Source organism: Plecotus auritus, assembly GCF_963455305.1.
Source record: "Plecotus auritus genome assembly, chromosome: 9".
NCBI classification, from domain to species: domain Eukaryota; kingdom Metazoa; phylum Chordata; class Mammalia; order Chiroptera; family Vespertilionidae; genus Plecotus; species Plecotus auritus.
Genome location: NC_137783.1, coordinates 47,116,125 through 47,144,078, shown reverse-complemented (window position 1 = coordinate 47,144,078; position 27,954 = coordinate 47,116,125). Strand labels below are relative to the sequence as shown.

At 41.4% G+C, this 27,954-nt stretch overlaps 1 protein-coding gene across 4 annotated transcripts; it reads left to right on the top strand.

The window, feature by feature from the left end:
* The first annotated feature begins 1,294 nt into the window (after nt 1-1,294).
* ANXA7 (annexin A7) lies at nt 1,295-27,954 on the top strand. 4 transcript variants are annotated; one of them, XM_080642117.1, is made up of 16 exons: nt 2,029-2,565; nt 6,726-6,821; nt 8,620-8,682; nt 9,820-9,874; nt 11,597-11,801; nt 12,617-12,715; nt 13,282-13,346; nt 14,045-14,110; nt 19,278-19,380; nt 19,590-19,684; nt 21,352-21,465; nt 21,697-21,867; nt 24,000-24,170; nt 24,250-24,325; nt 25,627-25,739; nt 27,529-27,954. In XM_080642117.1, coding segments are annotated over exons 2-16 (1,521 nt in total). In that variant the 5' UTR covers nt 2,029-2,565; nt 6,726-6,819; the 3' UTR covers nt 27,652-27,954. The 4 variants fall into 4 exon arrangements, with proteins under 4 accessions (XP_080498244.1, XP_080498246.1, XP_080498243.1 ...); XM_080642119.1 differs by lacking the exon at nt 14,045-14,110 and having other exon boundaries at nt 2,055-2,565; XM_080642118.1 differs by lacking the exons at nt 2,029-2,565; nt 6,726-6,821; nt 8,620-8,682 and adding an exon at nt 1,295-1,573.

Below are 27,954 nucleotides of genomic sequence, written 5' to 3'. Positions count from 1 at the left end.
ACTATAAAGGTAACGGACTGATTTCTGCTATGGAATACAAACTCTCTTAATGAGTTGAAGACACTGGTCTGGGGCCTAGAAATTGCCTCAAATGTTTAATGCTAGTGTAAACTTAGGAAACATTCAAACCTGTGAATAATTTTTGTGAGTTTATTTGAGCCAAACTGTTGACAATTGCCTGGAAGCAGAATTTCAACGAATTAAGATAATGCTCTGGAGAATGGTGGTTTTTCACCTTGTTTTATACTTTACAATCAAAGGAAGAGTTACATGACATCCATTGGTGATAGAGAGGTGGGAGAAAGCAAAGCGGGGGTGGCGGGGGAACCTCTGTGATTGGATAAAAAGTAAAATGATAGACACATGCTTCGAACCCAGGACCCTTCAGTCCCCAGGCGGATGCTCTATCCAGCGCCAGACACAGGTGAGTACAGGATAGTTAACAGTCAACAATGAACAGATAACAATAAAATCAGGGAATTAGTGGTCTCCACTCCATTGGCTGTGCCCTGAGGGGTCCAGAAAAAGGGAAGTTTCAAGTTACCCTGACATTCCACAGGTACAGTTATCTTAGATGCAAAAAGACAACAGGCTCAGTAAAGATCGAAAATGATCTTTGTCAGGGAAGATACTGGCCTAGGACATGACTACCCAACATAGACTGATTTTTAATTAAAGATAAAAACAATTTTTTTTATTGATTTCAGAGAGGAAGGGAGAGGAAGAGAGAGAAACATCAATAATGGAATCATTAATTGGCTGTCTCCTGCAACCCCCCTCCCCCCACTGGGGACCAAGCCCGCAACCAGGGAATGTGCCCTTTGCCTGAATCAAACCCAGGTCCCTTCAGTCCGTAGGCGGATGTTCTATCCACTGAGCCAAACCAGCTAACATTTTAACTTCAGACCATCCTTTGTGGTTACTTTAGGTCTCTTGAGTTTGCAAGGCCGCCAGGCAGGCCTTCCCTGAGCTTGCCAGGTTAGCACGTGGCCCCGTTACCTGCTCACAAGTGTGTGTCAGATGACGGTGCTCCATCTAGTATAAGGGGAGCCTAGCAACACCCAACGACCCCTTCTGGTTTGGGGAGTTCCCACTCTAGAAACAAATACTCATTTCACAGAGGGCAAGTAACGACAGGGTCCTAGTCCCTGGAAGATACTCGGGAGGCCGGCTTACCCAGGCGGAGCGGCCGCACCAGGCCTCCAGTCTCAGCCCGGGCCCGCCCCCCACACTTCAGGGGTTCGGGGGTCCCTCAAAACCACGGAAACTTCCCCGCGAACTGCCGGAGCCCAGCGGGACCGGGCGTGGCCCGGGGTGGAGAAATGCGGTGAAACTGGTTGGCCCGTCGGAGGGAACGTCTCTTCCCGCAGGTGGAGCGGCGGGGCGGGGACCGGGAAAGTCTGGGGCTGGGGTCCGGCCACGCCCTGCGGGGCCCCGCCCCAGGGGCGTTCCCTGCTGCTGCGGCGCTGCTAACGGGCTCCCGCGGCAGCCCCCGCGCCCCGCCTTTCGCGGCCCGCCCCCGGCTCCATCTTGCCGCCGACTGGTTTGGGCTGTGACGCTGCTCCGGTGTCAGGTGAGGAACGGTACCCCCTACCCTGGCTACCCCTCGTCCCCTCGTCCCCTCGCCCCGGCCGTTCGGGGCCACGCCCCGGGCCGTCGGGGAGATGGGGCCACGCGCGCGTCCCCGCACCCGGGGCGGTACAGGGGTTCGCGGGCCTCCCGGGTGACGGGCGACTCGGAGTGCGCGTCTCCGGACCCCCTGCTCGGCGGGGGCTCTTTGGGGTGGGGTGGAGGGGGGGCGGCCGCCCGGCGGGGTGGGGACGGGAAGCCCTGCTCGCTGGTTCTGCGGGCCGCTCGCCGTTCGGAGGCCGGGGGAGCCGGGGCGCGCGCGGGCCGGTGGTCCGCAGGTGCGGGGCTGCGGCCGAGCGCGGCCCCGGCAGGGGCCTCGGGGCGGCTGGGAGGGGCCATGGGCAGCGCGCTGAGCGGAGTCGGCCTGGTGACGAGACTTTCCGGTGACACAGCAGATTTAGGGAAACTTGGGAAATGTGCACTGTGCTTATTTAGTAAACCCCGGGACGCAGCGCGTAAGCCTACAGTTGTGCCCTGGCTCCGGGTTATAGTTGTTGGAAACTGCTAGGACGTAGCATTCCCGATCCGATTCCTGTTCCCGGAGCGGTGCCGCAAACGCGTGCTGTTGTCACCAGCCCGTCCCCTGCGAACACTGCCCGCCGAGGGGCAAGTGGCCGGCGTCCGCCACGCGTGGCGAGTGGAAAGTAGTCATCCAACTGCCTTTTAACTACCTAGTTCTGCCAGCTGACAGGGAGCTGATCTGATACAGGGATCTGTCCTAGCCAGGTGATGCGTGTAATGAGTTACCGCCGGCCGGGAGGCGGTTTCAGACCGGGTAGGCGTGGGGAAGAGTTCCTTCAGACCACAGCAAGTTGAAGCCGCTTTTCGCTCCCCCGGCGGTGGCTGCCTGCCTGTCCATGCAGAAGCCAGCCATGCCTCCTGTTCTGTATCCCATGGCCCTTGCTGACGGATGTAAATGGCCCTTCCCAACCAAGGGTAGGTTTTGGAAATTGTATCTGCTCTTGGCCATATCATTCATTCATTCTTTTTTTTAAACTATATTTTATTGATTTTTTACAGAGAGGAAGGGAGAGGGATAGAGAGTTAGAAACATAGGATGAGAGAGAAACATCGATCAGCTGCCTCCTGCACACCTCCTACTGGGGATGTGCCCGCAACCAAGGTAGATGCCCTTGACCAGAATCGAACCTGGGACCCTTCAGTCTGCAGGCCAACGCTCTATCCACTGAGACAAACCGGTTAGGGCATATATCATTCATTCTTGCTTTTCCTATTTGTTTCCTAAACTTCCCACAGCTGCCTCTTGTGCTCCTGGGCTTCACGCCATCTGACACGCCCATAGTGAGGCCCACCCCTTTTAGCTGCTGACTCACTGGGTGGAGATGGTTTTGGAGAACCAAGAATGATTTTCTAGTCTTTTAAATGTAGTTGCCAAGGGAGAATGTTAAAAAGAAAAGCTCTGGTTCACCAGTATGGCCTTAATTATGTTTTGGGCAAAGTTGAGTAATTTTGTTGAGTCACCCTGGGGTTTGTGTAAGCTTTTTACACAAGCTTTTGAAATCGACCTTTAGAATAGATGATACTTGCCCAATTCCAAAAGAGTTAAAGGTACATGATGCCCTAGCTCTCCTTCCTGGAGGCAGCCACTGGTTTTCTTCCTTGAGGGGACTTTCGGGGTATTCTCTACATGTTTAAGGAAGTAAATGTATTTTTTTCACATCTGGTTGCAAATGACCTATGTCGTTTTCAACACCCCCTTAATAGGACTTAGAGATAATTTAATATATAAGGAAAAAAAAGAGCTGCTCATTTTCAGTAGCTGCATAGCACTTTATTGTATGGCTATCCATAATCTATTTAACCTGTCCCTTATTGATGGACTTTTAGATTATTTTTAACTTTTTTTCTATTACGAATAGTGTTGTAATTAATAGTCTTGTACATATATGTGTTGTATTTGTGCAAATATTTCTGTAAGGTACATCTCTGGAAATGGAATTGTGTTCTAGTTCTTTATGTACTTACATTTTTCAAAATGTAACCAGATTCACTTTCTTAAAAATTGCATTAAGTTTTCTCATGTGCAGATAGTCTTTATTTCCATTCTGTTTTTAAACTCTTGTTGACATAATTCCTCTAGCCCTTTAAAGGTAAGATTTAAGAAATGCAGAAATAGGACTTTGTCACTGAAACTATTTTTGAGATTTAGAAATTTAATTGCTTTTTGTAGTCTTTGGTACGGTAACTACTTGTTGCCTTAAAAATGTTATGTATGTCTTTCATAACTTATTTTCAAGTGGTCTGACTGTTGTTAGATGGTGTCCCTTTGCTCCTTATACCACCCAGGCTTAGAGAAGAAGAGAGCCAAAAGTTTGTTTGTTCCTGTTTTTACATCCTGGCCTTTGTATACCAAATAGCTATTTTAGAACTGAATCAGTTTTCTTACTATCTTACTATCTTTTTTATTAACTTACTAGAGGCCCAGTGCATGAAATTCAAGCACTTGGGAGTGTCCTTCAGCCCAGCCTGTGCCCTCTCATAGTCCAGGAGCCCTCGGGGGATGTCCCACTGCTGGCTTAGGCCTACTCCCCACAGCAGTCGGACATCCTTAGCGCTGCCATGGATGCGCTTGCCAGCTGTGAGCCTGGCTTCTGGCTGAGCGGTGCTCCCCCTGTGGGAGTTGCACTGACTACCAGGGGGGCAGCTCCTACATTGAGTGTCTGCCCCCTGGTGGTCAGTGCATGTCATAGTGACTGGTCAACCAGTCAGCTGTCTGCCCCCTGATGGTCAGTGCACGTCATAGGGAGCGGCCTTAGCATATCATTAACATATTACGCTTTCATTGGTTGAACGGACAACTGGATGACCGGACACTTAGCATATTAGGCTTTTATTATATAGGATAACTTTGACTCAGTATATGTCCATTCATTCTAAATTTAGCAAGTTTTCAGCTTCTATCCTGTGTTTATGTCATAAGAGACACTATAATAACTTAAATTTATTACCTAATTTTCCTATATTGTGTACTTAAAAGGCATGATAACTTCTCCCATCTTTATCAGCACCTAGGACAGTGCATATTACATTGTGGGTTTTTATAAATTTTGATTTGGATTTGTTTGGGGTCTTTATATAAAAATAATACAAATCCTTTACAGCCATATCAGGGAGAAGAGCCAAAACACATATTGAAAAAAATTAGCAAATTAGATGGTAGATCTAGAAATGTCAAAATATTCTAGTACCAAAATATGACTCACAGACCAGCAGCAGCAGCATCTAGAAGCTTAGTTAGAAATGCAGGATCTCAGGCTCCCATCTCAAAACCACTGAATCAGAGTCTGCATTTTAACATTTTAAAGAAGTACTGTTTTATCTAGTACATTGTTCAAAGAAGGGAGAAAAGATTTGATTGAGCTGGATGAGTGAGAGGTGAGTGAGCTCAGGCTTGAAGGCCGGGTCAGTTAAAGATAACAGTGGTTTAAGCAGAGACTGTTGAGAATGGTTCAGGTGGTAGAGATTTCGCATTGGGAGTTAGGTGTTGGTAAAGATAAGTTGAATAGATAAATTGGAACCAGTAGTAAGGAGATCTGACTGTTAGGCTAATGAATTTTCATTCGATACTCCAGCAGTAGTCATTGAGGAGTTTTGACCTGAAAAGTAATACGTGGAAAGAGCAGCATTTTAGGAACGTTCACCTAATGATGGTGTCCAGGAAAACTGGAAGTGTGAGAGTATAAACAAGGAAATAAATGAAGTAATTTTAGTAAAATAGGCATCAAGCAATGAAAACCTGGTCTAAGGATATGGCTGTGAGAATAGAAATGACTGGAAGAATAGGAGAGGCATTTCAAAGAAGAGAAAAATACTATTGGGTTACTTACTATACTGGAGTAATAGGTAATTTAAGTAGTGGTACTATTGACAGATATGGGATATTAAGAGTGATCTGGTGGGAAATGAGTATTTAATTGCACACAAAAACCTCCTAACTAGCTTCTATCTTTTTTTATCTTCACTGACAAGGTCAACCTTTTCCTTAACTGAGCCTGTCTGTCTTTTTGCATCTATAATAATATACCCTTGAAGTGTCTGGGTAATTTGTAACTTCCCTTTTTCTGTACCCCTTGGGGCACAACCTCATGAGCCTGGGCACCAGGACCGATACCACAGATTCTGTCATTATCATGTTAATTATTCCTGCACCCAAATACAGGTGTAACCCGCCATTCTCCAGAGCATTATCTTAATTCATTGAGGTTCTGCTTCCCAGCATATGTTGACAATTTGGCTCAAATAAACTCACAAAAATTAAAAAAATTTAAAAAGTCATTTATTAAGCATCAACTCTGCATCAGGTAATTTATGTTGTAGCATGTATTAATATTTTATTCCTTTATATGGCTGAATAATATCCCGTTGTATAGATACATTTTGTTTCTTCCCTCATTATTGATGGGCATTTAACTGGTTTCCACTTTTTTGGCTATTATGAATAATGCTGCTATGGACATTCATGTATAAATTCATGAATGTAAGTTTTTGTATGAATGTATTCAGTTCTCTTGAGTATACTAAGGAGTGGAATTGCTAGGTCATATGGTAGCTCCATGCTTAACTTTTTCTTTTTTTAAAATATATTTTTATTGATTTCACAGAGGCAGGGAGAGGGAGAGATAGATAGAAACATGGATGAGAGAGAATCATTGATCAGCTGCCTCGCGCATGACCCCTACTGGGGATCGAGCCTGCAACCCAGACATGTGCCTTGACCAGGACTCGAACCTGGGATTCTTCAGTCTGCAGGCCGATGCTCTATCCACTGAGCAAAACTGGCCAGGGCTGTGGGATTTCTTATATATTACTTTTATTTTTTAATAAGTTTGAAATTTTCTAAAATGAGAAGTTTATAAAAGTAAAGGCAGGGTTTAATCCAGGTATTTTTTACTATATGTTAACTCTTAGCCATTATAATATTGTTTCCCAGAATATGGTTATATCACTACATAAGAGGATTTCTGTAGCATGTGGAAAGTATTTTAATATTTATATATTCATCTCAATGTTACCTTCTCTCTTTTTTTTTTTTTTTTTTTTTGAAACTTCAACAACCTTTTATTACCAAACTCTAGCAGGTTTAACTTTGAGCCCAGCTAACAGCATCTCTAACAGGACCTAGGATGGAGGTTCAGCCCTCTCTTAAACAAAGGATTAAAAAATTCATGAATGTAAGTTTTTGTATGAATGTATTCAGTTCTCTTGAGTATACTAAGGAGTGGAATTGTATAGATGGTGCTTCCTATCGATGGCCCTGCCCTTCTTTTGCGAAAAGGAGCCCCAGAGCAAGAAGACGAGGCCACTAGAGTGCTGATTTAGCCAGGACACAACCGCATCGGTTAATTAATCCCAACCCTTCTCCTTATGAGAACTGGTCTGATGCGTGAGGACAGCGTTGAGTAGGAGAACACCTTGCTTGGCCCACCCAGATAAATCTCCATGGCCAGGATGCACAAAACCATCTATGTCTGTAGACAGCTCTTTATGTTTTCCAAACGGGGCGGAGGTGGAACAGAGCCCGTGAACTTGATTGGGTCCATGATGTGGATCCTGTCCCAGGATGACAACCTTCACGTCTCTGGTGTTGCATTTGGGTCCATGTGAAGATGGTGTGGGGGTGGATAAAAAAATACAAAGCATCCACGTAGAAATTGAACTGTGACCTCCTGGTTCATAGATCGACCCTCAACCACTGAGCCACGTTGGCCGAGCATATAAGTATTTTTTAAAAGAGTGAAATTCTCCAGTGTTGCAGAAAATGGTATCCCAAAGTGATTTCAGTCCAGAAAAAACAGCATTTAGCACTATGCTGCCTTTTCTCCCAGTTCAAGATACACATGGGAAAAAAACGATTCCCTTCTTAAAAACAAAACCCTTTCTCCTCCTGTTCAGCTTCCACTGCTTATTCCTAGAAACACCCAGAGAACAATATAAACAAGGCCGGGCCCACTTCTGGCCTCTGCCAGTCTAAAGGCTCATAGCAGGGATTGTTCCTTAGGGATTTTCTCCTCTGCTACAATCAGGAAACTGACCCCTAATTTCTGGGAACTGGCCAAAAAAAAAAAAAAAAAAAAAAAAATCCCATTTCCTTCCAGGAGGGGCCTGAGGGCTCTGTAAAGGAACAAAGGGCAGTGGACCTGGCCCATGTGCAAAGGGGGCCTTTCTACATAAAAACACCCAACACCTTATAACCTAACGTTTAACCTACAGGTAAAAGAGAGTAGCAGCTGACTTAGATACTAAAAAGGTGCTAATCTCCCCATCTTTAACCATAAAGGGAAAAGAGGGGAGGAGTGTCTAGAGAATTTGACCTCCTCTCCTTTCCCAAAACTTTGATGTGTCTTCTAAGATAAAACCAAGTTCCTGAGACAGACACATGGTCACAGGTACAGTCTCTGCTGGATAATGCTGCCACTCCTGGCGCATGGCCACTTTACTGAAACTTTCTCCCTGGTGTGCATAGGGCTTAAGGATCACTAGGGCAATTATTTTCTTAATTCAACTCCGTCACAGACAAATACTTCAATAGCAGCTTCTAGAACAGCCTTGGGCAAACTACGGCCCGCAGGCCGGATCCGACTGTTCTATCGGTTCTCTTACTCTCCCCTCCCCTCCGCTCCTTTACTTTGAATTTATATTAGTTCACACAAACACTCCATCCATGCTTTTGTTCCGGCCCTCCGGTCCAGTTTAAGAACCCATTGTGGCCCTGGAGTCAAAAAGTTTGCCCACCCCTGTTCTAGAAACTGCCCGGAGGATCCCGCCCCCCCCCCCCCCCTTCTTTTCAGGGTCACAGATCCTTCCAGTTGAAGGGCTCCTTGCCTGACTTTTGCAGCAGCTCGTTGGTTTTAGAGAAATGTCTGCACCCAAAGAACCCCTCTGTACACCGACAATGGGGAGGGATGGGTGGTGGTCTGCAGGATGTGGTGGCGCTTCCAATCGATGGCACTGCCCTTCTTTTGCGCATAGGAGCCCCAGAGCAAGAAGACGAGGCCTCTGGAGTGCTGATTTAGCCAGGACACAACTGCATCGGTAAATTGCTCCCAGCTCTTATGAGAATTGGCCTGATGCGTGAGGACAGCGTTGAGTAGGAGAACACCTTGCTTGGCCCACCCAGATAAATCTCCATGGCCAGGATGCACAAAACCATCTATGTCTGTAGACAGCTCTTTATAAATGTTTTCCAAACGGGGGCGGAGGTGGAACAGAGCCCATGAGCTTGATTGGGTCCATGATGTGGATCCTGTCCCAGGATGACAACCTTCACGTCTCTGGTGTTGCATTTGGGTCCATGTGAAGACGGTGTGGGGGTAGATAAACAGTGTAATGTCTTCTTTCTTAGAAATAAATCCCATTAGCTTTATAAAATACGGTTTTCCGAACTCTGCTGAGGTGCTTCCAACTCTCACCGAATCCCACCGGCAAGTTGCGAGCCGCGAGTCTCAGCAGGGCTGGGGCCTTGTTCTGGATGCGGACCTACTGCTCGGGGCTCAGCGGCGACGGGGCGGTGGGTGTGCCGGGCTCCTTCCGCGGGCACGTGGCTTCCTGGCGGGGTTCATCACTGCATCCCCGCTCTCCTCGGCTGCGGCCACCACGCCGTCCCCGGGTCGGCCGGCTCGGGGCTGCGGGCAGGTCGCTTCCTGGCGGGGCTCGGGGAGGAGCAGAGCGTCTTCTGGCCGATCATCCCGAAGCTGCCCCGGGACCGCGAGGCTGGCACCCAGCCGCGCGCTCAGGCTCCCACCGAGGGGGTGGGCTGGGCGGCGGGGGGCGGCATGTTACCTTCTCTTTGTGGCAAGAAGACTATTTCCACGTTTTCCATGTATGGAAGTAATATAAAGCAGCTTTAAAAATAGATTTAAGTGAAAAATTAATTGGTTTAAAAGAAAATAGTTCATAAATAATAGTACTGGTAGTATTCATATACAACAAAAATCATATGGTATGAGGAGAATGATGTTGGAACGTTTGCTCTGCTATCCTAACTCCATTGGTACCAATGGTGAAATGAAGAAACATTTTATCAGCTTTGCTTTTACAAACCCCAATATCCACATTTGAATGCCAGCCAGACACTTGAAAGAAGGTGTATTTTTTATAAGATCCTATGACATATCTTCAGAGGCCGTAACTTTTATAAGAAATTACAGAGGGTATTTTTTATTGTTACAGAATGTCATATCCAGGCTATCCCCCCACGGGCTACCCACCTTTCCCTGGATATCCTGTAAGTATTGCCACTTATAATACTAAAATAGCTTATATCCTTGGAACAGGTGCTGTGTAGGACTAAGCCCATGACAGATCTGACAGATGGGCTAGAGCAGGGGTCACAAATTCAAGTGCCCAGAGTGGAGGTGGGTGCTGTGGGGGAACGAGAGAGCACCACATCACCTGTGGAAAGCCAGCAGCTATTTAGCTTTAGTCTGATATGGCCATGCAGGGAGGCGGGCCCGGTGACGCCAGGCACTCCATTTCTTCAAGTAAAACAAGAAATCTGGATTTTGTTGAAATTGCCCAATTTGAAAAATTGGGAAAATAATTTTTTTTTTCTTCCCATTTGGCTCCATCTCTCTCCCCCCCCCCCCCCCCCCCCAATGCAGTGGCCTTTCACACTTGACTCTCTACGGGGGAATTACTTTCTTTAAATGTTAAATGCTGTATGAGTCAATCAAATGTGTGTAAGCTAAATTCATCCCATGAGTCACTGTTTTTTAACCTTTGTGTTAGAAGGTTTAATTAGGACGGTCTTGACTCAGAGATAACAAATTGCAGTGGATTAGAGGGTCCTTGATTTATAGTTCTGAGACTAGTGTTTGGAGTACATTTTATCAGTGCACTGTCAAGTTCTGCCTGGTTGATGTCTATACTATGAGGACTAAACTTATAGCAGAGGCATAAGTGAGAATCATGCATTTCAGTTTTATGCTCATAAGAATGTAGGGCTTCTTTCTGACAGAGCAGGAAGAAGGGCCTCCAGATTAATGATAATGTGTGTATCCTTATGTAAAGTGAATATATAGCTGGATTTATCATAGGAGAGATGAGAATTACGAATATGTTTCCAGATGCCTATGTACTAAACTGGACTCTGGCGATCATTTTAGTCAGTGTAGGGCAATTGCTGAAACAGACAACTCAAACCTTCCAATGACTTGACACAAGAAAGCATTTCTTCCTTCCTTCAGGCTCCTGGAAGTCCGTGGGGGTGAGGGGGTGGGAAGAAGGCTTTGTTCTAGGTGGTCTTCAGGTTCCCAGGCTCCTTCCAAGTATTGGCTCTGTCTCCCTCTAGCACCTTGGAATCCTCCACTTGGACCCTCTGCTTCAGCTGGCAGATAAAGGAAAGAGAGAGGAAGAAAGAGAGTAGGTTTTTAGGAGCCAGGTTGGAAGTGGTGTATATTACTGCCTGCATTCATTCACCAGTATTCAGTCATATGGTCCTACTTAACTGCAGGGAGGTCCGGGAAATGTAGTCTAGCTTTGTGGCCAGGGGAGGAAGTTTAGTGAACACCTGACAGTCTCTGCCTCACTTAGACGTTGTCTGTTCTGAACCCATGTCCAAAATTTCACACCCCACGTGTGACTCAGGTCATCTTTATTTTTCTGTTGTGTAACAGGTCCAGGTGTGTTGCAGGATAACTAGGAGTTTCTTACTTTAGGGTAGAGAGGTGGATCTTATATTTCTAGGTGCTAGGAAATTGAAGGAACTAATGAGCTTTGTTACTTGTTCCTTTGAACGTTTGGAAAGAGCCTGAATTCTGAGAGACAAGTGTCCTGAAAAATATAGGATATTGATAAACTAGTATAAGATACCAAGACTTCTAATGGGGCTTTTAATATGTAAAAGAACAAGCTAGACCGTGACAGTTATTGCTCTTTATTCCCTCTTTTAGGTGGGTCACATTTCTCTATGGTCACACTCATCTGAAAATATTTTCTGGTTTTGCAGCCTGCGGGTCAGGAGTCATCGTTTCCCCCTCCCGGGCAGTATCCTTATCCTAGTGGCTTTCCCCCCATGGGAGGAGGTGCCTACCCAGCAGCGCCAGGTAGTGGCTACCCCGGAGCTGGAGGCTACCCTGCTCCCGGTGGCTATCCAGCCCCCGGAGGCTACCCTGGTGCCCCACAGCCAGGAGGGGCCCCATCCTATGCAGGAGGTGAGTGATGGGTCGAGGCATCGTGGTGGTTTGGTTGCTATAGCACTTTTTCCTTCTCCCCTTTCTCCTCTTCATTCCTGCTTGTTTTGTATGAGGTCAGAATAGCTCTTGGCCTACTTTCTACCTTAGACAGCAAGGACACAGCTGGCAACATAGAAGGTGAATGTTCTTAGGGGGCCTAGCAACTGGGAGCAAGCTCAAAAATTGGGAAAGAAATTGGAAGAAATCTCATGGTAATAAAAGACCAATATGTAACAGTTTGATTATTTATAATCTTAGAAGTTATTAAGGCTTTTTTTTTTTTCCCCTAATCTTCACCAGAGGATATGTTTTTACTGATTTTAGAGAGGGGGAGAGAGAGAGACATTGATGTATTAGAGAAATATCAATCTGTTGCCTCCTGTTGTGCCCTGTCCGGGGATGGGCTTGAACCCACAAGCTAGGTATGTGCTCTGACTGGGCATCAAACCAGCAACCTTTCGGTGCATGGGGATGATGCTTCTGTCAATGGAGCCACACCGGCCAGGGCAGATTAAGGCATTTCAGTTAGCATGATTGTGACCTTTAGAATAGCTTTGTTCATAGGGAAAAAAAGTAACTTAGCATTTTTATATTGTAATTTACTAAGGCAAATGAATGATGTAAAATTTTAAATTTATTTTTTAATGGGGAAGGAGTTGGTGAGAAATTGAATTTAGACCAAAAGGGACCAGAAGCATTAATAGCACCTTTTTTTCACTGTTAATAGTAGATATTTTTCTGAAGTTTTCTCTTTAGTCATGAGAACTGTCAATAGAGTTGATTCTTTTCTCTAGTTCCTCCAGGCCAAGGATTTGGAGCCCCACCAGGTGGAGCAGGCTATCCTGGCTATGCACAGCCTTTTGGAGGCGTCCCAGCACAGGGCCCCCTACCTGGTATGTACCTGCTGTTCAGAGAAAGCAACAACATGATGTTTGAATTTTTCAGTTGCCGTTGAGAGAGCTTAGTTTCTGTTTGTCAACAAACATTTATGTTAAGTACCTTTATAAATAAATTGAAATACATGGTTTCATGAAATGTATTAATTTGGTGGAAAAATATAATTAGTAAGATTGAAATAAGACCCACTTTTTCAATTAAAAAAATAATGTCCCAAAGCCAAAAAAGCAAAACCTTGTGGAAATTCTCTGCTCACTCCTGTACCACAGATGAAACCACCCCCGGAACTAGGTCCTCATATCCTTTCCAGATGGAATCAAAATGTAATCTGGCTCAAGTGTTTTAAAGAAAAGTGTATTTGTTAGGATATGATGTAGGACATGGAATATTTTAAAAGGCTCTTATGATCTAGTTTGTTTTAGATTTAATAAGTTATACTAAAAAATTATCCTAGTAACAATGTGAATGTTCTTATATATTTACATAATTCATAATAACCAATGCTGTTTTGAAAAATTAAGTCATATAAAACCTGTTTTTCTGGATGTTTTTAAACGTGTAGGTGGTTTTCCTGGAGGACAGATGCCTTCTCAGTATCCTGGAGGACAAGCTCCTTACTCTTCTCAGGTATTGTTGCTCCTGCCTTTTAAGTTGAGTCGGGGTAACTGACGAATGCCAAAGAAGAGCACCACTCCTTTGCCATATTAGAGGCTTCCAGGAAGTGGATGAGATGGTCTATAACAGCGATTTTCAACCGGTGTGCCACAAGAATTTTTAAAACATTCAGTATCTGACCCTGTAGTCAGGGACACTGACCTCTTTTCCCTTAGATTGTCAAATAAAAAAATGACAACAGCCAACACAACAATAGCCACCCAGTGTGAATGAATAAAAATTATACCTTTTTGGTCAGATCAGCAAAAAAGATAGTATGTTTTTTGGTGTGCTGCAGAATTTTAGTGATCAGTTTGTGTGTGCCATGAGATGAAAAAAGTTGAAAGTCTCTGTTCTATAACATCACTTAAGATTTTAAACTTTGCTTCTGATAAGACTCCATGCTCTCTTTGGTTTATCTGCTGTAAGTAGTAGCCTGATGACTTTGATAAGACAAACCTAGGTTCCTTCTCACAAGTGTTAATACTTAAAATTTTTTCAGAGATTCGCTTGGGCTCTTAGCCTGGGTTTTAATTCTTTTTTTTTCTTCCTCCACTGGCAGTTACAAATATCAACTTGGGTGACTGGGTGATTGGTGTTTCTGGCACTGTTTTATATAGTGTGGTTTTGTCTTCCATTTTTACCTTTATAACTCTCCACTCTTCTTTCAGATCAATACAGAATCCTTTCCTTCCTATCCTGTTTTCTCTCCTGTTTCTTTGGATAATAGCAGTGAAGTGAGTAAGGTTTTCTGATGTTCACTAATTTCTAGTTTCCCTACATATGCCTTCATTTGTTTCTGATTTCTTGTGTATTTGTCTCTCACCACTTCCTGGGGCTCAACTGTATTCTGGTTTACCTTTATGTCCCTGTAGTGCTTGGCAGTGCTTTAAACATGGTAACCAATTAATTGTTGAATTGATTTCTCAATAGCCCCAGAAAGTCTCCTTTGTCAAATCTTTGCCTCATCTCTGTATAGCTCCTTGTTTTAACATTTTTATTCTTTAATTGCAATGTTAATTCTTTATATCTTTTTGCAAGTTACCAGGAACATAAGCAGTGTATTTTTATGCTTTCTTTTATGTATTTATTTATCCTTGCCAAAGGATATGTTCACTGATTTTATTTTGTTTTTTATTTTTTGGTTAATCCTCACCCGAGGGTATTTTTCTATTGATGTTTTAGGGAGAGTGGAAGGGAGAAGGAAAGATGTAGAGAAACACATCGGTTGGTTGCCTCCTGCACGCACTCCAACAGGGCCTGGGTCGGGGAGGAGCCTGCAACCAAGGTATGTGCCCTTAAACCGGAATCCAATCTGGAACCCTTTGGTCTGCAGGCCAAGAATGCTATATCCACTGAGCCAAACTGGCTAGGCTGTTTATTGATTTTAGAGAGAGAGAAAGAAGGAGAGGGAGGTGAGGAGGGAAGAAGCTGGGGAGGAGAGAGAGAGAGAGAGAGAGAGAGAGACAGAGACAGACAGAGACAGAGACAGAGACAGAGACAGACAGACATCGATAGGCTGCCTCTCATATGTGCCCCGACCTGAGATGGAACCCCTAGCCTGGGTATGTGCCTGACTGGGCATCAAATCCCCCACCTTTGGTGTTCAGGATGATGCTCCAACCAACTGAGACACCTGGCTAAGGCAATTTTCTTATTTTTATCCTATTCATAAAGATCTAGCATTTTCAAGCGTTTTTAAGACTTAGGTGGGAGAGGGATTACAGTACTAGAAGAAAAATACCTTAGCCATTTTCTGGCTTTCCTGATTTGAGGAATTTTAGCTCCAGATGGATTAAGAAACTTGTCCAGGACCACACAGCTAGTGAAAGACAAAGCTGAGACCAGATCCTAGCTGTTCTGATTCTCAGACCAATAGTTTTCCCGTTACACAGTGCTGCTTTGCTGATAGAGCAAATGACATTCCTCCAAAGCACGTAGTAAATTGTTTTCAATCCTTTTTTTTTCCATTGTTGCAGTTGTGAGTCATATTATAAATCTGTAGGCATTTTAATAATTTGTATGAGAATTTTTAAATTTTAGTTGAAGTATGCATATAATTTTATGACTGAATAGAAAAGATTTTTAAACATAAAGCACTAAAAGTAAAACATACACATGAGCAACTTATTTTGTGTAACAATTACCATCTTAAGGTAGAGCTAAAACTAGTAGATGGAAATTAACAGAGTGGTATGTTTTGGAAGAGCTTTTGGGTGGGGGTGGAATAGGTTACCTTGTGAGGGGTGACTTCCCTGCCACTGAGAATCTTCTGGTAGAGTGTGTGTGTGTGTGTGTGTGTGTGTGTGTGTGTGTGTGTGTGTGTGTGAGAGAGAGAGAGAGAGAGAGAGAGAGAGAGAGAGAGAGAGAGGGAGAGAGAGAGAGAGAGAGAGAGAGAGAGAGAGAGAGAGAGAGAAGATGTAAAGAAAATTTCTGTCTTGGTTGGGCAGTTGGACCAGGTAACCTCTTTTGATGAACTCAATTCTAAGTTTATGGTAGTTTTCACCAGGAAGATTAAAATCAAATGGGTATCAAAGGTTTGAACTTTGGTGGCAGATAGTGTAGACTTTGCTGTGCTTAGAAATCTCCCCTTAGAGTTTTGACCTCAACAGCATGGACCCTGATTTCTTTGAACTTAGTATAATGCCTAAAGGATGAGAGTATTCTTGATGAAGATTCACTTCAAATTAGACTTTCAACAAAGAATAAACAAAACTAGTTTTTCCTAGAGATGCAAAATGGAATAGTTTTTGTTGTTTTTTAAGAAAGAATGAGATGATAGAAGATGAGAATAATCAAACAGTAATTGATGAGGGTTAGTTTTACTAATATAATATACTAGCCCACTATATTATAAACAAAGGCTTCTTTCCTACTTAGGATGTTAGTGACAGTGATTACATCAAAGGAAATTTCCTTAGTTTCTTGATACATTAAGACTCATGTAAAGGCAATATGTTGAAAAAAATTTATACCTGGATATTCTCAACAAGTAAAATAATTTTAGTTTTTTCCTAAAACCACTATACAAACAGTTCTTGTTAGTTTTCTACTTACATTCCTGGCTTAGAAACTAGTGAAGGATTGGTTGGTAAAGCTTATTGGTAGGAGAAAATGTTGCTCTAAGAGTGTAAATGAGTGGGAGGAATTATTGACCGCAAATATGTTTGTTGAATGATGGCTTGGTCCCCTTCATCCCATTTACTTTGCCCGCACAGGTGCTGGCACATTACTGTATTTGATGGGTATAAGTCTAATAAACACAGCTTCTGTTACCTAAAAAGCAATGGAATCATTTTGTATTTGAAATTATGTTGATTGCATGTTTAAGTGATATTAGAGAATAAAATTATTCAATAAATTATTGGGTTAAATAAAATATATTATTAAAATTGAATTTTAAAAAATGTGGTAGGATATATCATCTTGTTTCATTCCATTCTTCTTTTAAAAAATATATTTTTTTTATTGATTTCAGAGAGGAAGGGAGAGGGAGAGAGAGATAGAAACATCAATAATGAGAGAAAATCATTGACTATCTGCCTCCTGCATGCCTCCCTCTTAGGGATTGAGGCTAAAACCCAGGCATGTGTCCTGACTGGGAATCGAACTGGGACCTCCTGGTTCATAGGTTGATGCTCAACCACTGCACCCCACCAGCCAGGCTATTCTATTTTTCTTAAGCTCTGATGTGAATATATTACAAAAACTATTGATGCCCTAGCCCAGAGGTCGGCAAACTCATTAGTCAACAGAGCCAAATATCAACAGTACAACGATTGAAATTTCTTTTGAGCGCCAGATTTTTTAAACTTAAACTTCTAACGCCACTTCTTCAAAATAGACTCGCCCAGGCCGTGGTATTTTGTGGAAGAGCCACACTCAAGGGGCCAAAGAGCCGCATGTGGCTCGCGAGCCGCGGTTTGCCGACCACTGCCCTAGCCGATTTGGCTCAGTAGATAGAGCGTCAGCCTCTGGACTGAAGGGTCCCAGGTTCGATGTTTCTGTCTATCTCTTCCTCTCCCTTCCTCTCTGAAATCAGTAAAAATATATTTTAAAAAAAGAAAAACTATTGAATTGTTTCATAGCGTTGCAGTTTTAATTTTTTTTTTACTTTTAATTTTGAAGTAATTTTAGACTTACAAAAAATTGCAAAAAATGTACATAGAATTCCTGTAAACCCTTTAGACTTGGATTCTTCCAATGTTAATTTCTTACATAAAAATAATACAATGATAAAAATCAGGAAATTACATTGATATGATACTATTTTCTAACCATTTCACTAATTGCCCCTGCAATGCCCTTTTCTGGTTCAGAATCAAATCCAGGATGAAATATTGCATTTATTGTCATGTCTTTTAAATTTCCTTTAATATGAAACAATCTTTAGTTTTTGTTGTTCATGACCTTGACACTTTCAAAGAGTACTAGTGATTTTGTGTCATATTCCTTAATTTGGGTTTGTCTGATATTTCCTCATGATTAAATTCAGGTTATGCCATTTGGGCAAGAATACCACAGAAATGATGTTGTGTTCCCACTGTATCCTATCAGTAGGCGCTTATTGTTGTCTTATTCTTTTACTGGTGATAATTGATTTTGATCAAACTTTTACCCACTAATTTTAACATCCATTGATGGTTCTTGCCTGAACAATTATTACCGTGGTATTGTCATCTGGTAATTTTTAAAAATTTCTTCATAGATTTCTATTTTAAAAATATAGAATCTATTTTGCTTTCTGGTTTATTTCCTTATAAAATATATGAAGAAAATTGTACCTCCTGGAATATAATCATCACTTTCATTTGTGCCTTTTTAAGGAGACATTTAAGTAATAGTGGCAAGGTTTATTAAAGCAAAAAGTGAAAGTATACTCTCGGATAATAAACTTCTAGCCTGAGCGCTAAACCAAAAAAAAAAAAGTACACTCTAGAGAGAGAGAGACAGCGGGCAGGCTAGAGAAAGCTGCTGCCTTTTGTGCTTTTCTTAATATACGATGTTTTATTTCATGTCTAATAATCAGGGCTCATAGAGATATTAACTTAAGAGATATTAACCAAATTATATTGCTTATCCAAAACCTCATTGGGCTACTCATGTTCTATTTTACTAAAGCCATTATTATATTCTTCTCTTTAAATCAAACACTGCTACTCATCTCACACTATCCAGAGATCATCTCTTTTTCTCTTCTTATTCTACCAAGAAGGAATTCCAAGTACAACTTGACGGTTCTCAATCTTTTCCTTACAGTGGGATTTAAGGACATAGTATATAGCCCCTGCTTATTCTTGATCCTTAGCATCATCATCCACTCCTCTCCTTGCCTCTAAACATATCCTATATCCTAAGGAATTCCAAGGGGATGCAAGGCACAGGAAGATTGTCACTAATTTTACCAGCTTTTACTGGTCTCCTGAAAGTTTGGTGTCTGTCTATTGGCAGGAGGGAGATACTAGTAAGTCTTTCCTGCCTGTTCCAGAATGAGCTCTGATAACAATTGCTCATACCCTTGGCCTAAAACGCAAACACTGGCCTCTTTGCGTAAGAGTTTTGACTGGGAAGTCTTGAGTTGTCTTTCCAACAGAAAATCCTGACTTGGATTTTTATTTTTAAATTTTTAATTTTTCTGGGTTTATTTGAGCCAAACTGAGGACATATGCTGGGGAGCAAGATTGCAAATGTTCCTCGATTTTTATTTTTAATTCGTATTTTTTTAATTAAAGAAGGTGAACATTTTTTTCATATTCTCCCCCCTCCCCCCACCGGTTTTATTGAGATATAATTGACATATAGCAGTATTAGTTTTAGGTGCACAACATGATGATTTGGTATACATATATATTGTGAAACAATTGCCCCAGTAACTGACTTGGATATTATGCCTCTTGTTCCCAGCCTGCCGCCATGACTCAGGGAACTCAAGGAACAATTCGACCAGCTGCCAACTTCGATGCTATGAGAGATGCAGAAATTCTTCGTAAAGCAATGAAGGGTTTTGGTAAGGAAAATAGATTTTGTCTTATTTATAATAAGTTTAAGTGATTAAAATAAAAATAAGCTTTATATCAAAAACCAAGTTTATGTGTCAGCCCGTGTGCACATTCCTCCATTTAATCTGGCACCAGTTACCTTACAAACATTTAAGAGATTTTCTCAAGGAACATCCATTGCACTTTATCCTTACTTAAACATGTATGGTTCTTTCAGGGACAGACGAACAGGCAATTGTGGATGTTGTGGCCAGCCGTTCCAATGATCAAAGGCAAAAAATTAAAGCAGCTTTTAAGACCATGTATGGAAAGGTAATTTTTTTCTTTAAGTGAGCATGAACAGTGACCTGTAGACCCTGCATCCATGTCAGGTTGGATACTATTGTTTTACTATTACTGATGAACAAAACAGCTACATTCCAGAGACCCTGGGAGTAGTGTATTCGTTTTTTCTCTTAAAAGGCTTTCTAATTCTAGAGTAGTCCTTGGTCATGTTATACCTTATATAGGTCTGGTGTGTGGTAGATGTTCAGTAGAAAGTAGATGATGACCACAGTCGTAATCAGTAGCATGGTTCTCAGTCCTCTCTGTAGAGTGGGATCCAAGGGCTTCTTACAGAGCCTCTGCTTATTCTTGGTCCTTGGCATCATCTTCCACTCTTTCCCCTCCCTCTAAACATATCCTCTGTTTACGATTGCGTGGAACTTCTTGCCATTCTCTGCACACACCATGACCTCTTATACTTCTGTGCTTAGTATATGTTGTTCTCTTGGCCTAGAAGACCTTTTTTTCTTTTTCTGCACGGCAGACAATTTCTCCAGGATTTGGCTTAAATTAGCTACTCTGTGCAGGTTCCCTCATTGCTAAATGTTCTCTTCTATAGCCTCTTTTGTCATCATAGTCCATACTGCCTGTTATTGCCACCTCAGTGCCATTTTCCTGCATACACGTTTCCAGTGGCTCCTGCAGAATCAAATTCAACATTCTCTAGCTTAGTATTCAAGGTAATATTCCAAGCATATAGTTATAACTTTGATTTACTCACCTGTGAAAATGTTCCCACTCTAACAAAATTGGTTGTCTTATTGTCCCATTAAACTCGCTTTGGTCATTCTTGCCCTTAAGTTAGTGATTCTCAACTTTAGCTCATCATCATAATCTCCTTTAGAACTTAAAAACACGTGCAGAGGAGCATTTGAGACCTTGCTCCCTGGCATGTCATCAGTTTGGCTCAAATAACTCTTGACAAAATTAAAACAAAAACAAAAAAACACCACATGCAGAATCTCTTGAGTATTTTCCTCAGCATCAATTTTTATTTGTTTGTTTTTAAGAAAAATTCCACAGATGATTTTAATGCATAGCCAAGGCTGGAAACCATTTTTCTATTCCATGTTTGTTTTTCCTTCTTGCCTGAAATACCTTTCTTTTTCCTCTTTGCCTGCTAATTTTTATATCCTCTTCAAGATGTGGACTAAAAGCTTTCTTTGCTTCCTGTAGCTCACTTTAACATTTTCTGTTATTAATTTCTGTACTACATACTCATCCAGTGCTGGAGTACCGGCTGCCTTATATTATCTCTTTTTAGATGTTTATCTTATTTTTCAAATAAGAACACCATGATGAGGATTTCTACTTCCTCATAGAACAAGAACAGTTTCTTATACTAATAAATATCTGTTCATCATTTTTTTCATTTGAATTGTTCTTTGTTTCATGAATTTCTTGTTTTTGTACCTGGAATAGTGATGGAACTACAGTAAGAATTTAAGTTTTTATTGATAGAATGAATAAAATAACGTCTACTTAAGTATAACAAACTTTAAATGTATATATTTACTTATTATTGTATAATATTCAGAATTGAAATTTAGGTTTTCATAAAACAATTCAATTCCATTTTCTGTATTTTCCTTTAAAAATGTAAATAAGAAAATTTGGAGAGCACATATACTTAGTTTGTACTTGTAATTAAACAGGATTTAATCAAAGATCTCAAATCAGAGTTAAGTGGAAATATGGAAGAACTGATCCTTGCCCTGTTCATGCCAACTACATATTATGATGCCTGGAGTTTACGGAACGCAATGAAGGTACTATATGTCATTTACTTTGAATGTCTTATCCAGTTTAAACCCCTCCCTCCCAAATTGTGGCAGTTCTGTATTCACAGTGACAACTAAATCATACATTCTTTCATATTTCTGACTAGAGCTTTTTAGGTCTGGAGGCCAAAGAAATATTTGATAGAACAGTAAGATTTAATAACTTACGGAGATTTTGTTTTTCTTTTGTGTAATTCTTCCTTTCATTATTTCACATAGGGAGCAGGAACTCAGGAACGTGTATTGATTGAAATTTTATGCACAAGAAGTAATCAGGAAATCCAAGAAATTGTCAGATGTTATCAGTCGGAATTTGGGCGAGACCTTGAAAAGGACATTAGGTCAGATACATCAGGGCATTTTGAACGTTTGCTTGTATCCATGTGCCAGGTGAGTACAGTGTGGATGTTCGTGTGAGGGTGGAGGGAACATTCTTTGCTGCCTGGTGCCAGTGAGCATCCTGCATTCCTTTTAATATTGAACCCCCTTGGAATCCTGACACCTTTAAGAGGGACAACACAGAACCCATTATACAAATTTCTCTGTAGTCACTATTGAGATTTATTTCTGTACCTCTGGCTTTTGAAAGGAATCAGAAATCAATTTGAAGCTATGTCTTGGGATGGGATGAATCTGTACTTTTAAGCTTAGCCAGTTAAGTTCTACCGTTAACTACGGATACGCAGGAGTGCCATGGAAGTGCTGTAGGGTAAGAACTGTGTGAGGAGAGCCAGAAATGCAGAAAACTGCTTCAGGATTCACAGAACTATTGTGATTGGCACCTTCCTTATTCTGACTCCCCAGATGTGCTGGAGAGGGGACAGAAAATTCTCCAAGTAGGGTATTTGGAATGATATTTTAAACACGCTTAGACTGAGACGATGAGGGTTTATTTGAGCAAGATGATGCAAAAGACTAGCATACTGCAGTTACTGGCTATCCTGCTAGTGCACAAGGTCGGACAGCCCTGAGGGTTCTAGAAGGAGAGAGGCTCTTCAGAGCAAGGGGAGGTAGTTGCAGGAAAAGCATTGAGCCACAGTGAGTGGGTGTGGAAGTGAGAAAAGAACACAAGTGGATGAGAGGAAACTGAATTTACCAACAACAGAGTAACAGAGCAGGGGAGGAGGTTAGCATTTAGAAAAAATGAGAAGAAAACAAACAGGAATGGATTTAACACTAAAAATGATTAAGACTTTATATGAGGTGCGGAGTGTCACTCTGCAGGGTTCAAGGTCCAGTCGGTTTATAAAGCAAAGGGACCTCTTCCAGGGCGTAAGCAGAGGAATGGCTTCCTAGGAAACCGGACGGTGCCTGTGTTTGAGTCTAAAGGCATAAGGAAGGAAGTGTCCCCTGAACACCTCCCGTGCTGTATTCAGTTGTCCACTAGGAATGTGCTTCTACATTTTCCTGTGCCCAGGGCTCTTCAGAAGACAGTGTCTCACCTCAGGGAACGCCTCTCCATGTTCCTCAGGCACCGAGACTCTAGGACAGCCTTTCCTTTGTGTTTTGTTTTGGAGTGAAACCAACTGCCCATCTAAGCTTTACTCTTGCTCAGACTCACAGCTTCCTTCCTCCCTCCCTCCCCTTCCTTCCCTCCCTCCTACCCCAGGGGAGAGTTTGGTATACAAATTGGCACAATCTAGCAGAACTTGAGTTATTTATACCTTCTTCTAAAAAGTTCATGCATCATTTTTATTTATACATTCATAATAAATACTTACATATTAAGATTACACTTGGAAAGGAAAGGAAGTTTACGAAGCCTCCATATTATACTAGTATGTTCCCTTCCTTGACTTAAATTCCTTGAGGGCAGAGACCTTGTTCCTACCATGTAGCACATCCCATTGGTTTGTTTCTCTGGAGAATATAGGCTGGCACAAAGCTAGCGCTCCCTACCTTAGGCTGCATTAATGAATACAAAGTGGAGTTAAGTATAATGCATATTGATCTTAAATCCTTGATAAGGAGAATAATAACATCTTCATTTAAGTGGTAGTTTATATCTCCTAGTAGAGATTTGTGTGTGTTTGTGTGGTATGGTGTGTGTGTGTGTATAAAAAATCTGGTTTAACTTAGATCTCAAAGCCCTTGAAAATCTCTCATTTTAACATAATCTCATTAAATCATGATGACATACTCTAAAATTCAAAGTTGACAGTGCAATGAAATACTAGTTATACTAGTGTAGTTCCTTTGGAAATGAAAGCTATGCATGACAAACGATGCATTAATCTTTCTATTTAAAACTTTTTAATTGATTTGAGAGAGAAACATTGATGTGAGAAATAAACATTGATCAGCTGCTTCCCGCACACACCCCAATGGGGCTCATACCCCAACCTGGGAATGTGCCCTGACTAGGAATTGAACCCTCCACCTTTTGGTGTACATGACGACACTCCAACTAACTGAGCCACCAGCCAGGGTTAAGCATTAATCTTTAATAAATTACTGGATTGGAAAGAACATTTTTAATAGAACTTGTATCACTTCCTTCCAATTTCTGCCTTCTTTTGCAGGGAAACCGTGATGAGAACCAGAATGTTAACCACCAGATGGCTCAGGAAGATGCTCAGCGTCTCTATCAAGCTGGCGAGGGGAAACTGGGGACAGATGAATCTTGCTTTAACATGATTCTTGCCACAAGAAGCTTTCCTCAGCTGAGAGCTACCATGGAGGCTTATTCCAGGGTATGAGCTTTTATTTTGAAGATCTGGCTTCTGTTTTAAGGTGTGAAAATATTTTAACCCCTATACTTTTTGTTTGCAGGTGGCTAATCGAGATTTGTTAAGCAGTGTTGGTCGTGAGTTTTCCGGAAATGTTGAAAGTGGTTTGAAGGCCATCTGTAAGATACTTTTGTGTTCTGCTTTATTTTGCTTATAAATGAGTGAGGCTTTGAATATTTTTTGTTCCTATTAAGTAAAGATAATATAGCCTCCCTGGGATCTGCTTAAGCAAAGGCTGAGCCAGTCTGTGAATGATTGGTGGCATGATCAATTAGGGTTGTTTCAGAATTATTTGATGTTTATTCTATATGCCCTTCTTGAGAACTATGCAAGAATATATGATAGCCCTGGCCAAATAGCTCAGTTGGTTAGAACGTCATCCTGATAAGTCAAGGTTGTGAGTTCAGTCCCCAGTCAGGGCACATACAAGAATCAGCCAATGAAGTCATCAATAAGTGGAACAACAAATCTCTCTTTCCCTTTCTCCCTTTCTCCCTTTCTCCCTTTCTCCCTTTCTCCCTTTCTCCCTTTCTCTCTCTCTCTCTCTCTCTCTCTCTCTCTCTCTCTCTCTCTCTCTCTCTCTCTTCATCCCTTCCTCCTTCTCTCTCTCCCCCTTTTCCTCCTCTCCCTCACCTTTCCCTTCCCCTCTCTCTAAAAATCAATCAATCAATAAAAATTTTTTAAAATATATGTGTGTATACACACACACACACACACACACACACACACACACACTCTATATATATATATATATATATGGTAGATTGTAACATTTCCATTAAGGTGACTGGAAGAAAAGCACTATGCAACTATGAGTGCCACTATACAAAGCATTATTTTTGAGCCCTCCAAAAACACTTTAGTATTGTAGCTAAATTAATAACGAAACATTCTCTACCATCTGCAGGAAAATACTTTGCTAAGTTAATTTTACTAAGAAAAGCCTGTTAGATTTTTTACAATAGAGCCACACTGGCCAGGGCAGGTTTCTTTTTATTCTGAAATCTTTGCTCAAATCTATTTTCTCTTTTATATTATTTGTATCTCATATCCTTCTCTGGGAAAATGTTACATTTGACTCCTAGAATTCAAAATTCATCATTGCTTTTAAGTAAGATACTACAAGGGCAGAGTTGCTATATATCTTTTCATTGTAAGGGGAAAAAATACAAAGAATCTAAGCTGTTGCATCTGTGGAGAGAAAATGGATTTTGGGGGTGGGGGGGGGCAGAGGCAATCTTTTAGAATTGAAAGTAGGTAGTCTGGTGCATCTAGAAAGAAAGGTGATAAAAATCAAGGGGGAGAATATTTTCAACCTCAGATTTCTGAGATGATTACATGGGAAATGATCACAGGCAGGGCAGAAGTGATCAGGGAGACTGGAGCACGGACGCGTTTCTGAAGCATCTCTGCCTTGCAGTGCAGTGCGCCCTGAACCGCCAGGCCTTCTTCGCTGAGAGGCTCTACTATTCCATGAAAGGTGCCGGCACGGACGACTCCACCCTGGTCAGGATCGTGGTCACTCGAAGTGAGGTGAGCCTTTCTCTTTTTGTCTGATCTGAATTAATTTTGAATGTTGATTTCTTAAAAGTTCCTCAGTTGGTTGTCCCTCAGGAATGATGTTAAGGAAAGGCTGTCTTTGTCGCTGCCTTGTGTAAGCAGTGGTAGTTGGTATAAGCACAGTGATCCCTTTCCTCGGCCGTGAGAGAGGCTTGCTTTAGTGAAACAGCCCACTGTACTGTACCTGAGGGCAGCCGCAGAGCCAAGAGATGCTCCCACCTGAGAAGGTCTGAGAGTACTAGTTTAAGGCACGTTGGAAGATGGTTTTCCTTTTGCTTATGTAAAAAATTGTCTAAAAGACCTATTTAATCTTACCGGATATGAAAAATTCCTGAAATTTAGCATACCTTGCTAATCATAAAATAAAAAATTTATCTTTGTCTCTTTACCTAAATATAGCTTCAAATGTCTTCTTTTGATTTTTAAATATTTATTGGATATTTTTATTGATAGAAAACATACATATACAACTAAATTATACTAAAGAAGGTAAATTATTTTTAAAAAGACAACCAGAATAGGGTGTTTTATCTTTTTTTTTTAAAATTGATTTTAGAGAGAGGAAGGAAAAGGGAGAGAGATGGAAACATCAATGATGAGAAAGAATCATCAATTGGCTGCCTCTTGCACATCCCCTACTGGGGATTGAACCTGCAACCCAGACATGTACCCTGACCAGGAATCGAACCCTTACCTCCTGGTTCATGAGTCAAAGCTCAAACTCTGAGCCACACTGGCCAGGCCTGAATAGGGTGTTTTAAAAAAGCTCTTTATGTATTTGTTCATACATCTAAATTTTCTATGCAAGGTATTTTTTTAATCGCAATAAAATATACATAATATAAAACTTACCATTTTAATCATTTTTTTAAAAATACAGTTCAGTGGCATTAAGTACATTCACATTGTTGTGCAACCATCACCACCAGAATTTTTTCACCTGAAATTCCCCACTCATTAAATGATAATGCACCAATCTTTCTCCCCAACCCCTGGCAACCACCATTCTATTTTCTGTCCCTATATTTGATTACCCCTAGGTACCTTAAATAAGCGGAAACATACAGTATTTGTCCTGTTGTGACTGTTTTGTTTTTTATAATGTCTTCAGGGTTCATCCATGTTGTATCTTGTGTCAGAATTTCCTTACCTTTTAAGACTGAATAATATTTATTGTATGTTTGTCCACCTTTTGTTTATCCATTCATCTGTCAGTGGACACTCAGGTTGCTCCCATCTTTTGGCTGTTGTGAACAATGCTGCTCTGAGCATGGATACATATATTTTTTTTGAGTCCCTGCTTTCATTTTTGTGTATATACCCAGAAGTGGAACTGTTGTATCATATGGCAATTATATTTTGTTATTGTTTTAAGGAATCCCCATACCATTTTCCGCAGTGGTTGCCTATTTTACAGCCCTACTAGCAATCCACAAGAGTTCCAACTTCACATCCTTGCCAACACTTGTTATTTTCTGTGTTTTTAATAGTAGCTATCTGATTACCAAATGGTTTTTAAATGACTAATACTTTTGGAATAATAGAGGAGACTCGTACCATCCTTATCCAATATTTTTACAGAACAGTGAATCAGACTTTATTGGATGATTGCTAACTATAAAATGTCAGTCACTTGGTGTTATTTTCCCTCTGCTTTGATTATAATTAGGATCTTTTCACTATCAAAAAATAATTCTAATAAATGCCAGTTTTCTTTTGACAGCTTTTTTCTAACATTAAAAATATCATCTCTTGCATGCAGATTGATCTTGTACAAATAAAACAGATATTTAGTCAGATGTATCAGAAGACCTTGGGCACAATGATTGCAAGTGACACGAGCGGAGATTACCGAAGGCTGCTTCTAGCCATCGTGGGCCAGTAGGAGGGATTTTTTTAAGTGGATGAAGGTGTTCAAAGCTTATTTTTCAAAACAGTGCTGACCTGCATGCCGCAATATCAACCATCATGTAACCAAAAGAGCTTTTTATTAAAGACTGTGTCAGGGGTGTGCTTGGTTTGCACATGTGGTTATTGCCTTAATTCCAATGTTATTTTTCTCTCTATGCGATCAATGTAAAGCCATATCATAATGTAGTATTAAAGGACTGTTTGTAAAGTATACTTTTCTCACTGCATTTATTCTAATCAGGATACCAAATTGAATAAAAATCACAACAATCTCTAA